The sequence below is a fragment of the Tarenaya hassleriana genome, unplaced genomic scaffold, assembly GCF_000463585.1.
Source record: "Tarenaya hassleriana unplaced genomic scaffold, ASM46358v1 Cleome26, whole genome shotgun sequence".
Classification (NCBI taxonomy): Eukaryota; Viridiplantae; Streptophyta; class Magnoliopsida; order Brassicales; family Cleomaceae; genus Tarenaya; species Tarenaya hassleriana.
Window position 1 is genome coordinate 315,588 of NW_010965869.1, and position 13,619 is coordinate 329,206.

A 13,619-nucleotide genomic window follows, 5' to 3' on the forward strand; every position below is an offset into this window, starting at 1 on the left:
CTGCGTGTGTGATCCTGTAGGCTCATTCGACATAGCAGTATCACCCGAAATCCTTATTTCGGTTACACAAGTCATAGGCGGTCTCTAGCAAGACACTTGACTACCTATCTCGAATAGAGTTTGTTCGTGATCTTACGAACGTCAGTGATGGTTCCGGTTGATGATCCTTTTGTATCATGATATCATATGTCGAACATAAGGCATGGACAAGCCACCTTATCTGATTCGACTGCTTTCTCGTTCACTGAGTTCGACTGTCTGAAATAGACGACGTTCGTCTATAGTGCGGTCACACATTTCTACAGTCTCGCTCACACGGGGGGCCCAGCGATATCTCTCTCTTTTATGAGAGGTACAAATCCCATCTTGACTATCTATAATCCAGTACATGATTTGTTTCGTACCTGATTCACGCCTTTATAGTCCTCCTGTTATGCAGGACGTTTGACGTATTCAAGGCACGCAATTCCTCATGTTGGATTCCGTAGATATCTCAGGTCTTAGGATCCAATCATGGAACCGCCATATGAGATTCAAGTCATGACGCTAGTCCATGTGACAATCTCATGCGGGTCAATCCAGTATTCCGTTCTCCAACGAATACCTACGATTGTGATCGTATCCAATACCTATGATCATCTATGTGATCATCAATCACACATCATACTAGTCTTATTATGTCGTTATTCCCATAACGACACAAGACTAGGGAGTTTAGTATCATTCATAATGATACATGGATTTCATAACAGATCTAGCATGCAAGAACATGTAATGAATCAAATACTCTCATAAAACATAGAAAGTATCAATACATCGAATGTATCTGAACAAAGCTCATAAACAGTACATTATAGAGCACTAAACCAACATTCACCAAACCTTTCAAATTAATTGAGTAAAAAGTATAGTTCTCAAAAAAAAAAAAATTGAGAAAACTATCATATATAAATTTATGTTTCTCATATTATCATAATTAAAAAATACTTTTTGTTTATCGGAAATTATGGTCAATCTGACACCATCATTAAATCACAATCTATTTTAAGCTTTGTGACGACCCCATTCCTATTTCTCTCTATTTTCTATTTGTACGACAACCCACACAATCGAAAAAATCTTATTATCTCCATCTCTACTATATGATTCTAGTAATTGCATTTTTATATCTCATTTCAAGAAACGACCATCTAATCCAACAATAAATCGGCAATTTTGCAACCACGAGCTTCGTAAGGCTTCAAAACATACATACAATCGACGAAAACGTTGTTCACCAATTGGTAGTTATAGTACCGTCTCAATTTCTATAGTTGATCTCGGATTAGAATTTTGAATTTCCAACGTTCCCAAAGCCTCGAAAATTACCATTTGGTATTCGTCTTTGATTCTAGTTATCATTTCTTTCGGTTTTAAACTTGGATTTCTCCTTAGCTTTCCTTGAAAAAGAAATGCTATTGTTGAAGTTTCCAACATCTTCGTTACATGACTGATGAAATATAATATCTCCAAACAAAGATTTCATATTTGTATCTGTAACCTCTGCATTGATGAAATCTCTATCCATGTCATCATTTTCTTCATTACTAAATCACTTTCATCACTCACATCATCATCACTTTCTCCATTATATTCATCAACGAAGAAAGAACATGATTGGTAACTTCACCAATATCACTGAAACTATAGAGGAAAACGATCAAATTACAACCGCAATTTATCAACCACATACACATACAAAAAGATACATATTTTGGATTTGTTGTAGACTTTTTGCAGAAAATTCATATTTTGAAACCCTAAAAAAATTAGATTACTTGCAGATAATGATTCAAATAGAATACAAGATGAATTTGAATTACCTTAAATCTAAATTGTGCGGACCTCTTCAAATAAGAAGCTTTTGTCGATTTGTCATTTTTGTTTCTGGATTTGTATACAAATGGGTTGACAAAAGAATTTGTTAAAAGAAATCTATTCGAAATGAAATTTAGGTTTAGTATTGATTTATGAAAGGAATTTAGTCGGAGAAAAACTCTTGCTGTGGAATAGGTAGAAAGATGCGTAGAAAGTCTAGTTTCTATAATTTAGAATTAGAGTTTTTTTATTATAAAAAGTTAAAATAAAAAAAGTTAAAATATCATAATTACAATTATAAATATATTTTTTAATCAAAGTTAAAAATGGACAAATTTAAAAAGGTGAGTGGATTTTTAGACGATTTTTTAGAAAATAATGGTTTTTTTGGTTTTATAAGTAGTTGAAGTTTTAATTGGATCTCCTTTTTTATAAGTTTAGGGTATTTTTTGGTTTTGTTTACTATAGGATTCATTTTAGTTGTTATCATACTTTTTTTTAACCAAATTATGATTTTATCTTTTTGGATGAAAATGAATATAAACAGACATAAGAAAACATAAACTTACAAATTCAAACCACATAAATATTTATATGAAATATTTCATTTATATTTTTTCTATTTTCTTGTTTTTTTACTACGACAAAAAAATGATATGTATTCTTACAACTAAAATTTTAATACAAACTTGTATAGGAACAGGTTTCACATAGTCATACGAACAAATTAAATCCACAAGAATACCATAAAAGAGTTTGCCGCTTGCATTGCATACACAAAGCCACAAAGGTGGTTTTTACAAAATCTTAGAATTGAAAATTTAAAAAACCCTAATTGTGACCAGGAAATTTGCCATCCGTACCCTCCCTTTGACCCAGAAGGTTTGCTGTATATATATATATATATATATGTATACACTTACATACATAACTACATTTCACATATATACATGCGTGTATATGCATCCACATATATACACTCTCTCCTCTCTCTATTCTCTTTGTTGCTCGAGCATCGCGTTTAACCTCTTTGGCTGCCAAACCATTGGTATCTCATACACGAGGAAGGGAGAGAGCGACATATCGTAATTTTTCTTTTTTAGCTTTTGATTTTGTTTTCTTCCGGTGGCTACAAGAGCGAAGCTTTCTCTGTGGAGATTCTTCTCTCTTTCTCCGGTGAACACTCCGGCGCCTCTCCTATCTTCTCCGGCGAAAACTCCTCCTTGTCGCGTTTTATTTCATTCTGAAAAAACTGTGAAGTTCGCTTTGGATCGTCGAGTAATGTGATCCGGTCTACAAGGTTCGAAGATTCAAACTCTCTTCTTCTGTTGTTTTCTCGTTCGTTTCCTTTATTTTTTTTTTCGATTTTCTTGGTGTTAGATCTGGGATTTGTTTGTTCAGTTGTAAATTTCGTTAAAATTTTAGTAACTTTTTTGGACCCTCGATGATTCTCAGGGTTCCGAGCTTATTTTGCTGCCGAAGACAGAATTTTTCTTTTCCGGGAAATAAAAGGGTAAGGACGATGAAGAGAGGTAGAGACGAGGTTTACATGGCAGCAAAGATTCCGAGGCCTGCGGTTTCATCTCGAGGAGAAACGTAAGCTTCTCTTTTATGCTCTTTGGCTTGTGTCCGATTTCTCCTGTGTCGGAAACCGAAAAAGGAAAAAAAGAAATTTCTCCTTTCAATATGGTTGAATTTACTGGCATGTGTAGAATTGTTCAGCTGTTTTGAACCTTGAAGGAGGTAGTGCATTTTAGTGGGTTTTCTTTATAAGTTAAGCATAATTTACTTGGTGTTGGATGTGTGTAGAATTAGCATAGTGATTCTGAGATTGTTGGTTGATAAGGGGGCAATAGTTTGATTTCCAGTACCCATGCAAGCACTAAATGTTCAGAAGAACTTAATGTATGTTAGAGCAATGCAGCAATGGGCAGCCTCAGACAATGGGTGGGGCAGGAGGAAATATGGGAAAGCTGACTACAAGTGATGCTCTATCGTATCTCAAAGCTGTTAAGGACAAGTTTCATGACAAGAAAGAGAAATACGACACCTTTCTCGAAGTCATGAAGGACTTCAAAGCACAAAGGTGTGTTTTTGCACTCTTCCTTCTATAGTTTCTCGGTATTTGTTGTGGATGTGTAAATTCATGATATCTTATGTTGGTTGTAGGATTGACACTCATGGTGTTATAGCAAGAGTGAAGGATTTGTTCAAGGGTTATCAGGAACTGCTTTTAGGTTTTAATACCTTCTTGCCCAAGGGTTATGAAATAACCCTTCCGCTTGATGATGAACGACGTAAGAAACCGGCAGATTTTGGAGAAGCTATTAATTTTGTTACCAAGATCAAGGTACATACATATGTCATATTTGATGTTGTAGATGAAGTGTGAAGGACCTTGACTTTTATGTCATAATATCACATTATCACTTGACCTTTACTCCTGCAGGCAAGGTTCCAAGATGATGACCGTTCATATAAATCATTTCTAGACATCTTGAACCTGTATAGAAAGGAAAGCAAGTCCATTTCTGAGGTCTATCAAGAGGTTGTTTATTGTAAATTCAGAGATTTTGATTTACTCAGCCTTTCTGCCTCACAAAATCTTTTGGTGGAACCATCTTATTGATAAGTTTCTCTGATTATAATATTTTATGTAGGTTACCATATTATTCCAGGACCATGAAGATCTGCTTGAGGAGTTTGCGCATTTTTTACCCGATTCTTCAGGATCTACTTCTACTTTATTTTCTCTTTCTGGAAGGAATGCAGCACCGCGTGATCAGAGTTCTGCTATGCCCACCATGCATCAAAATCATTATGATAAGGTTTCCCTTGTTTATCTTTCTAAAAGGCATTGGCATTTTTTACCTGTTAGTTAATATGATAATCATATTACGAATGTTCATTCTGGAAAGCTTGCATTGTCATGTACATCCTAAGTAGAAAACCCGTATTGACATCTTTGTGTAGACTGTGGTAGTGTTCTGATACCTTGAGGAAAAGAGAAATATAGGCATTATGATGCAACCAACAGCAGCACGATGCAAGAGAAAAGAAAGGTTGTAGGGAACTCGATGAATAAAAGTTCTGAGTGAGATGTTGATGCATACTTTAACATGCAGCAGAAAATAAGACCATTGCATAAGGTTGAAGATTATTCAGAACACTCTGATCAAGGAGAAGCAGGTGATGAGAACATTGTGGCGTGCTCGGGTAATTCTCTGGCAAGTAAGTAGTTGGATGTCCTATTTCATTTTTGTTCATAACACTCCTATGTTTCAACTTTGGGAATACCTGTCTTCTGTCGGTATCCAAATTACTTTGATGTAAAAGAATAATTGCTTTGTATATTTGAGCCTATCCTCATCTAGATCCTGGTCAGTCTGACCTCTGTTCATGTTTTAAGTGATTGGCTTTTGTTTGGATATATGGATCACTTTGTTCATATTTGCAGAATCCCATGTCAATGAAGGACAATGGTCTAGGACTTTGAAGGCTGACGACAATGGAGGGATTCAAGATTATGAAAATAATGGACACCAAGAAAGGGGTCTTGACAATGGGCATCAAGAAACTGAAAGAAGTGCAGCTTCTGGCAGTAAAGACATTGGAAGCCACAAAATTCCAATATCTACTAGCAAGCATGTGGCAAAACCAATAAATGAACTTGATCTCTCGGACTGTGCACAATGTACTCCCAGTTATAGGCTCTTGCCAGATACTGTGAGTGCCTCTTTCTTCTATATGATATTCTTCCACCGCATGACAATTTACTGTGGCATTATATTGCCATTCGACTCATATAATTGGTCCTTTTCTCGTGCAGTATCCCGTTCAGATTCCAAGCCACAGGAATGAAATTGGTGATGAGGTACTTAATGATCGTTGGGTATCTGTCACCTCAGGGAGTGAGGATTACTCGTTTAAACATATGCGGAAAAACCAGTATGAAGAAAGCCTCTTTCGATGTGAGGATGACAGGTAGAATCTTCTGTTTTAAATACAGATTGCGACGTTCATCTGTAAATTTAAACATACCCAGAATAATAGGTCTTATATTGTCATTCTAGTGTAAATTTTAACATCTTTGATCTCCTCTGTGTTTTATTGGTATGTGTTCCTGGTCATCTTACTTCTATCAAGTTGAGATTTTTCTTTCAAATTTCTCTTAGTGTTGAAGTTAAATTGTACGTGGAGATGGCGTTTCCTTTATGGTAACATAATTTTTGGGGGTTTTCAGCTTCAATAACATTGCCTAACGTGCTTTCAGGTTTGAGCTGGACATGTTGCTAGAGTCTGTCAATGCAGCCATCAAGCGCGTGGAAGCACTTATATTGAAGATCAATGACAACACAATCTCTACAGAGACTCCCATATGCATCAGAGAACATTTAACAGGTGAACTGTTACTCTTGAAGAACTGTAGTTATCATATGTCTATTCACCTTTTATTTAGACTAATGTCTTTCCACATGGCTGTATTTGTAGCTCTGAACCTGAGATGTATTGAGCGGTTATATGGTGACTACGGACTTGATGTCATGGACTTTTTAAAGAAGAACGCTCATGTTGCTTTGCCTGTGATACTAACTCGTTTGAAGCAGAAGCAAGAAGAATGGGCAAGGTGTCGTTTTGATTTCAGGAAAGTATGGGCTGACGTTTACGCTAAGAATCACCACAAATCTCTTGATCATCGTAGTTTCTATTTCAAGCAGCAGGATTCTAAGAATCTGAGTACAAAAGGTACGTTTTTGAGATCCCTGACCTTGAAGTACAAGTTCTCTGTGTGAAAGATCTTCAACCTATTTTTAAGTTTGATGATAACTATGGATGTTTGTTTAGCTCATCATGAAATTTTATCGGACATCGCATTCGCTAGCTATTACCAGTTTCTTTCTCTATCTTGAGTGAAGAAAACACTTGCTTAATTTTAGAGGCTTAATTATGCTCTTTGGAAAAGAGGATGAAGTATCGAATGTGCGAGAAGGTTGTCTGTGTTTCAAATTTGGGGGTGAGGATTCTGAGAGTGCATCAGCTAAAAGTTTTCTTATTTCCAGAGCTACTACATTCATTTCCTCAAATGCAGGTTTAGTGGCAGAGATAAAAGATATCAATGAGAAGAAGTATAAAGATGATCTGCTTCATACTTTTACAGCTGCGACTAAGTCTTCTCTTACTCCAGACCTGGAGTTCAGTTATTCTGATCCACAAATTCATGAAGACCTATATCAGCTAATCAATTATTACTGTGAGGAGATATGTGCTTCTGAACAGTCAGATAAAGTAATGAAAATATGGATAACATTCTTGGAGCCTATGTTTGGTATTCCTTCGAGGCCTCGAGTTAATGACAGTGTCACTGCTGCTGTCGAGTCAAAAGAACAAAACCTAGAAAGCCATGATCCATGTGCAAGGCTGAAGGAGGGTAACCTTCATGAAAGTTCTTCTGCGAAATATTCTAAACATTCAACATCTCCAAGGGAGTCAAACAAAGAAAGTCTAACACTGAAACAGGGCTATCTTGATCGAGATGTCATGGCCCCTATAGGAGAAGTTACTCAGCAAGATAAGGTTCAGAGTGATGCAGTTATGACTAATGAGGTACTTTTGTCACCTGCTCCTCTCCTTAGTGAGTTAATAATGTAGCCAAAGCATCTTCTAAATATGAAGTCATGGTGACATTGTTTACTAAAATGTAGTAAAATGAGATATAGCGTGTATGGATATCAAATTTGACCTTGATGGGGCAATCAAGATATAGTCAGTCCTACTAAGAAGTGACTATTATTTGTTCATGGTTCTTCAGGATGGCCAGTCTTCAAATCCGGTTTCCTCCAGAGATGATCCAATAACAGAAGGCCTAAAAAATCACAGGCTTAATGAAGCACCAGCGAGAGAGCACAAGGTTGAGCGGGAAGAGGGTGAATTATCTCCTGCTGATAGTTTTGAGCGCGACAGTTTTGAGGTTTATGGAGAGAGTAGTCTAGAGCCGATGCAGAAAGTAATTGACTATGCACAATGCAATAAATACCATCAAAGATTTGAAGTAGGTTCCGATGAGAACAACGGTATTACTCATAAGTCATCGGAAGATAATAAGAATGCAACTAAGTTGGTTGGCGAAGATTCTTCCCCTGAAGAGCATATAGTAGGTATGAACCGAGATGAACATGATAATGTGTGTGAAAGTGAAAACGAAGCTGTTGAGGGGACTAATTCCCATGACGGTGAAGATGACCCACCGTGCAAATTTTCAGATCGGTTTCTCAGACCTGTGAAGCCCCTTGCAAAACATGTTTCTACGGAATTGCAAGATAGTGAAAGCAACTCCCGAAGTGATTCTCAGTTATTTTATGCAAATGATTCCTTCTATGTGCTTTTTAGGCTTCATCAAGTGAGGACCACATGAAACTAAACACTCTTTGATTTCCCTAAGATGGTATTTGTCTTCAATCCTCATGACTTTCTGCTGTTTTTTTTCTTCAGATGTTGTACGAGAGAATACAATCAGCGAAGGTACACTCGGAAAAGAAATGGAAGGCCCCGGATAACACAACTCCTTCCGATGCTTATTCCAGGTGATTTATCTTTTAAAGTGGAGTGCTTTTGGAGTGAGAAGATTCAGAACTAAATTTTTGGACGCATAATATTTCTAGGTTCATGGATGCCCTCTATAGCTTACTCGACGGATCTAGCGATAATACGAAGTTTGAGGATGAATGCCGAACTATTATCGGATCTCAATCATATGTCCTTTTCACACTGGACAAACTTGTTCAGAAGTTTGTTAAGCATGTAAAGCTTCTGGATGTTCTTCCTTACCTTCCGGGTTATGTCCTCTCTTTACTCTCGCTTGGCCCTGCACCTTTTGCTTTTCTTTCCTGATCATCGGGTGATTGTTCTATGCGACAGCTTCATGCAGTTGCCACCGATGAGACAGACACCAAGCTTCTGCAGTTGTACACATACGAGAATTATAGAATGCCCGGGAGATTCTTTGATGTAGTTTACCATGAGAATGCCCGTACTATCCTCCATGATCAGAACATATACCGAATTGAAAATGTTAGTCTCCCTTCATCTTGCAGTCACTTATATACATATTCTTTTGTTCGCTACGAATCTGTCGATTCAGGTTCTTTAATCTCAACGATGCATTTGAATCTGAATGCAGTCATCGAGACAAAATTGCCTCTCGATTCAGCTTATGAACGGTGGTCACGATAGGCCTGAAGTTACGGCTGTAACCTTAGAGCCAGGTTTTGCACATTATCTGCAGAATGACTTGCTCTCACTTGTTTCTGAAGAAGAGAAGTCCGGACTATTTCTGAAGAGGTAATAAATAAAGCGTTACAGAATGTATTTTCCATTTCCACTGTGGATGAGTAACATTTACTTGTGGATGCCCTTCACAGGAACAAACAGAAACTAATTGGTAAAGGTGGATCTTCCGGAATTTCTCTGGCAATGGAAGGAGTGAAGATTATTAATGAGATGGAGTGTAGGATAACTTGCAGTTCTTCCAAGGTATGGTTTGTGAACTTATCTCAGTGCTTTATGCTTTTTTTACTTCAATGTATGGTAATAATTTCCGAGTTTTCTTGGGTTACAGATAAGGTATGTACCAGACACGGAAGATCTTATATACAGAGGCAAAAGAAGAAAACCAAACCCGGATGGGACGTGTCTTAAGGAGATGAAGACATCAAGTAACAGTGAAATCACCCGACTGAGAAGAATAGCTCATTTTCACATATTGCTCAACTGCAGAATGCTTGCCTTGCCTTGAAAAAGCCCAAGTACTCGTGCCCTTTAGCTCGTTTTATATCTCCCACGAGAAACCCGAGGCCAAGTGGCAAATAACTCGAGTCTTACGCTCTTAATCCAGAGTACTTCATTCATATGAGATTTTGTTTTTCAGGTTCCCAAGTTTCTGGTGAGATTTTGGCTTATAACACCACACAGAGAGAGGAGAGCAGAAGTCTTGAAGTGCTTCTTGGATCATAATGGCTCAAGAGATTCATAATTATATATATATATATGCATTGGAGCCATTTATTTTGGTGTATAGTTTTAACATTTCTAGTGACAAATACTAAACTCTGGAGATTCCGTAATCCATTCTTTCCACTGTGTGTTCTTGTAATGGATCTCTCTGTGACAAATACTCGCCTTTGCCTTCTTAGTTTCGACCGCAAAAAAACTGCGTTTGCGACGTCGGTTGCGGAGTCGGAGATTCCAAACCCTCTCTTCCATGGAGCAGCTCATTCAGGAGGCAAAATACTGTTTTTTTTAGGAAAAAAAGATTAATTATTTGCTTTGGCTTTTCCTCATCTTCACCAAGACGTCTCTCTCCCTTCCACTCCTTCAACGAAGCAAATATCCAAATTAACCCTTTTACTAAATCTACTTTTACACGTACTCTACTCCAAATGTGATCATTTCATCAGAATAACAATATGGTCATATGATAATCATATTGGTCATAACGTTAAATGTATGGTGTTCACACCAAGCGATTTGTGATATTTAAAGTGTGATCATAATAATTTGATGTGATTGTCATAAATTTAACGTTATAACCAATATAATCACCGTATGACCATATTATAATTATGATTCACGTTGTCACATCTGCAAGATGGTATGTGTGTGCAAAAGCAGTTTTAGTAAAAAGAAAGTATTTTGAATAATACCCTATCAAAGAGCAACAAATTGACCTGGGAAAACTCTGAATCAACAGTGGAGATGGCTCTATCACGCCTCTCATCCCCCATCCAATGGTCTTTATCGTTCGCTCTCCCCCGTGATTGTCCTCCGTTGTCTGATCTCTACGGACACTACTCCGATAACTATTGAGACCTCCCTCACCTTCACCGCTCACATTTGTCACTCGTCATCACGCATTGCGCCGTTGAGACCTCGTCGAAGGAGATTCTCTCCTTCTTCCGCGACATGGCGCTAATGCGGCGGATGAAGAAGATCGCCGCCGACTCAAGGCAAAGCTAATCCAAGGGTTTTACCATCTATACGACGGCAATGAAGTCGTCACCGTCGACATGGAAGCTGCGATCACGAAGAAGGACGCCATCATCACTACGTATCGCGACCACTACACATTCACTGGCCGCGAAGGGGCTCTCCTCGAGGTTTTCGCTTAGCTCACAGGGAGGAGGTGGGTGAATGCACTTCTACAAAAGGACGCGTCGTTTTACGGTGGTCATGGAATCGTCGGAGCTCAGGTTCCTCCTTTGGTATCTCATCTTCTCTTATTTACAGATTCTGGAGATGGACACATATACAAATACAGGTACCATGGTCACTGCATGTCTGATCCTGGCAGCACAAACGTGTACACGAAAGGATTAGGCACCGATGTAAATACCCTTTTGCCTCTTTTTTTTTTTATCCCCCTGTCTTATCCCCGCTGTTAGTGCAATTATTTGCACATGTATTGTTTTGGTTGTTAAGTGGATAATGCAGGTTCAGGAGAGAAATCCGGCGAGATACAACTCGAAATATTTTGAGGTAAATCTAGAGAGTTTGAGTAAAAGTCAAAGACAGATTGAGATGGACTCAATGACAACCACTTGGAGAGATTTTATGAAAAGCAATCTGAAGAGATATAGCCACGAAGTTTGGATTTGACTTGAAGAGATGAAGATAGAATCAAAGCCAAGAATATTTGAGGAGATTTGAGATAAAGATAAGATCTTGGAGATAAGGTCAAAGGCTGAAGAGATAGAGTCAAACAAGAGATAAAGATGAGATCTTGGAGATAAAGAAGAAATCAAAGAGAATCAAGGAAGAGTCTATCAAATCAATTCGTGGAGATCTAAGGCGAACTAGAGGAGCCTATATAAAGGAGAGAGCAAGTGCATATCAGTTCTCACGGAAAGCAAAGCATATTTTACTAAAAGAGTTTTTGTGTTAGTGAGTGAGCACTCACTTTTGAGTGAGTGTGGGTTTGAGAGAGAGACCGATTGGGCAAATCTCTTTTCTCTGGTGAGTGTTTAGGCGTGGATCTGAGGGGGAGACCTAATGGAAAAATCTCCGTTCCTTTGGTGAGCGTTTATGTTTGGTAAGGTTTTTAATCGGTAGAATTCATTGTGAGAGTGGGTTGAAACTCGGGGGGAGTTTCATCTGGGTGTTGAGTAGCTCTAACAAAAAGTGAGTTGTACTTGACTTTTTCTCAAGTGAATAGAACTGGTTAGTTTTTCCGTTTTACTCTTTGAGGGTCCAAACTTTTTCAAAAAGCATTAAGAACAATCCAATAAACTGAATGGAATAAACAAATCCACAAAGTTTGGAATTAAAAACCAAAGATCTCTACATAACAAATCTATGACCTACAACTATGGAACTACTCGCTAAACATAGAGATATCGGGATTCATATCAATACAACAAAACATCGTAAAATAGAAGTAAAGAAGAATGCTTAGTCGATTTCCCGGCTTCATAATCTCCGTCTTCTATTTCGATCTCTTGCCTCTTGATAATCTCCCTCTTTTGTGTGCTCTAGGATGTGTTTTCTATCAAAAGTATGAATGAATCCGACCTTAGAGGCTAACCCTAGTTATTTTCTCTTTCTTTTGGGAAAATTTGGAAGATTTCCGGAATTGAAGTGACCCGATCGTGTCTACACAAGTGACACGATCGTGTCACACCGTAGTTTTGACAGACTTCACGAATTTGCTCATAACTTCCTGCTTCGACATCGGATTTGGGTGATCTTAGCGTATGTGCGTAGGTATCGAAGAGAACTTCCAATGATGTATAGAATGCATGATTTCGACTTGTATAGTGAATGTTATTGTATTTGAAAGATCCGACGTTTTTTAGCTTCACGTTTTCTCCGAAACAACTCAAAATGTTCCCGGTTTGTCCGTGATGTTCCGCAATCCATATTTTCCACTTCTTTTAATCTATTTATGTACGGATTCCTATTTAAACACCAAATAACACAACCGACTAATATCAAAATTAAATATGTCATAGAATGTCTAAAATTATGTAAAACCGAGTGAAACGAGAAGTAAATCATTTGGTACGAAGTACTTTTGACACTGTTAGAAATACTCCAAGAATTAAAGTAGATCTACGAACTTCTCGGAAACAAAAAGAGTACAACGGCTTCTATTACAGGGAAGAGATATATTCGAAGAAATTGTTATTCTCTACGAAGGAAAAAGAACTCTAATTGGTATGTTAATTCGAAATTCAATCATTTTTATTCGTCTCATCTTTTGAGGAATCTTAGATAGATATCTAAGCAAATGACTTGTATTTGGATAGCATATGTTTAATATTATATGATAAGATGTCCGAAACTGTTATTAAATTCTAAAGTAGCACTAACAAGCGGTAATATTTTGGTGATGGAAAACAAGGGAAGATTATAACACAAGAATCAAGTTGAAGTTTCATGCGATAAAAATAAAATGCATGATTTATTTTATAAAAATTGATAAACTCAAATATTTTATTTTATTATTTTCTCTATGAAAAAATATATAAAATATAGACTTATCATGAAACTAAGCCTAGGTAAAACCCATAAAGAATGCCCAAATAATAATAAAAGCCCAATAAACATTAAGCAAAATTCGAAAGTCTCCACAGAGATATCTCACCGCTCTTTTTGATTAATTTTTAATTTATTCCGCAAAAAACTTCACCTCTTTTTCACCCCTTCGACTTCCCGCTGTTTCTTCTCCCCTCACGTCTATCCCTCTCTCCCCCCCCCCCCTCCCTTTT

The 13,619-nt window shown here is 37.5% G+C and overlaps 1 protein-coding gene across 4 annotated transcripts; it reads left to right on the top strand.

Moving 5' to 3' along the window:
• The first annotated feature begins 2,823 nt into the window (after positions 1 to 2,823).
• On the top strand, positions 2,824 to 10,006 carry LOC104816731 (paired amphipathic helix protein Sin3-like 5). Of its 4 annotated transcripts, none has more exons than XM_010545661.2 (20): positions 2,830 to 3,157; positions 3,313 to 3,453; positions 3,782 to 3,943; positions 4,027 to 4,207; positions 4,307 to 4,405; positions 4,518 to 4,685; positions 4,983 to 5,088; positions 5,315 to 5,583; positions 5,687 to 5,841; positions 6,131 to 6,258; positions 6,349 to 6,603; positions 6,947 to 7,461; positions 7,667 to 8,254; positions 8,347 to 8,438; positions 8,517 to 8,655; positions 8,773 to 8,925; positions 9,035 to 9,195; positions 9,276 to 9,387; positions 9,473 to 9,659; positions 9,782 to 10,006. In XM_010545661.2, exons 2-19 carry the CDS (start codon positions 3,380 to 3,382, stop codon positions 9,647 to 9,649), a joined length of 3,534 nt encoding a protein of 1,177 aa, XP_010543963.1. In that variant the 5' UTR covers positions 2,830 to 3,157; positions 3,313 to 3,379; the 3' UTR covers positions 9,650 to 9,659; positions 9,782 to 10,006. The 4 variants fall into 4 exon arrangements, 3 of the variants coding, with proteins under 3 accessions (XP_010543963.1, XP_010543964.1, XP_010543965.1); XM_010545662.2 differs by having other exon boundaries at positions 4,986 to 5,088; XM_010545663.1 differs by lacking the exon at positions 2,830 to 3,157 and having other exon boundaries at positions 3,362 to 3,453; positions 3,772 to 3,943.
• Positions 10,007 to 13,619: the final 3,613 nt, after the last annotated feature.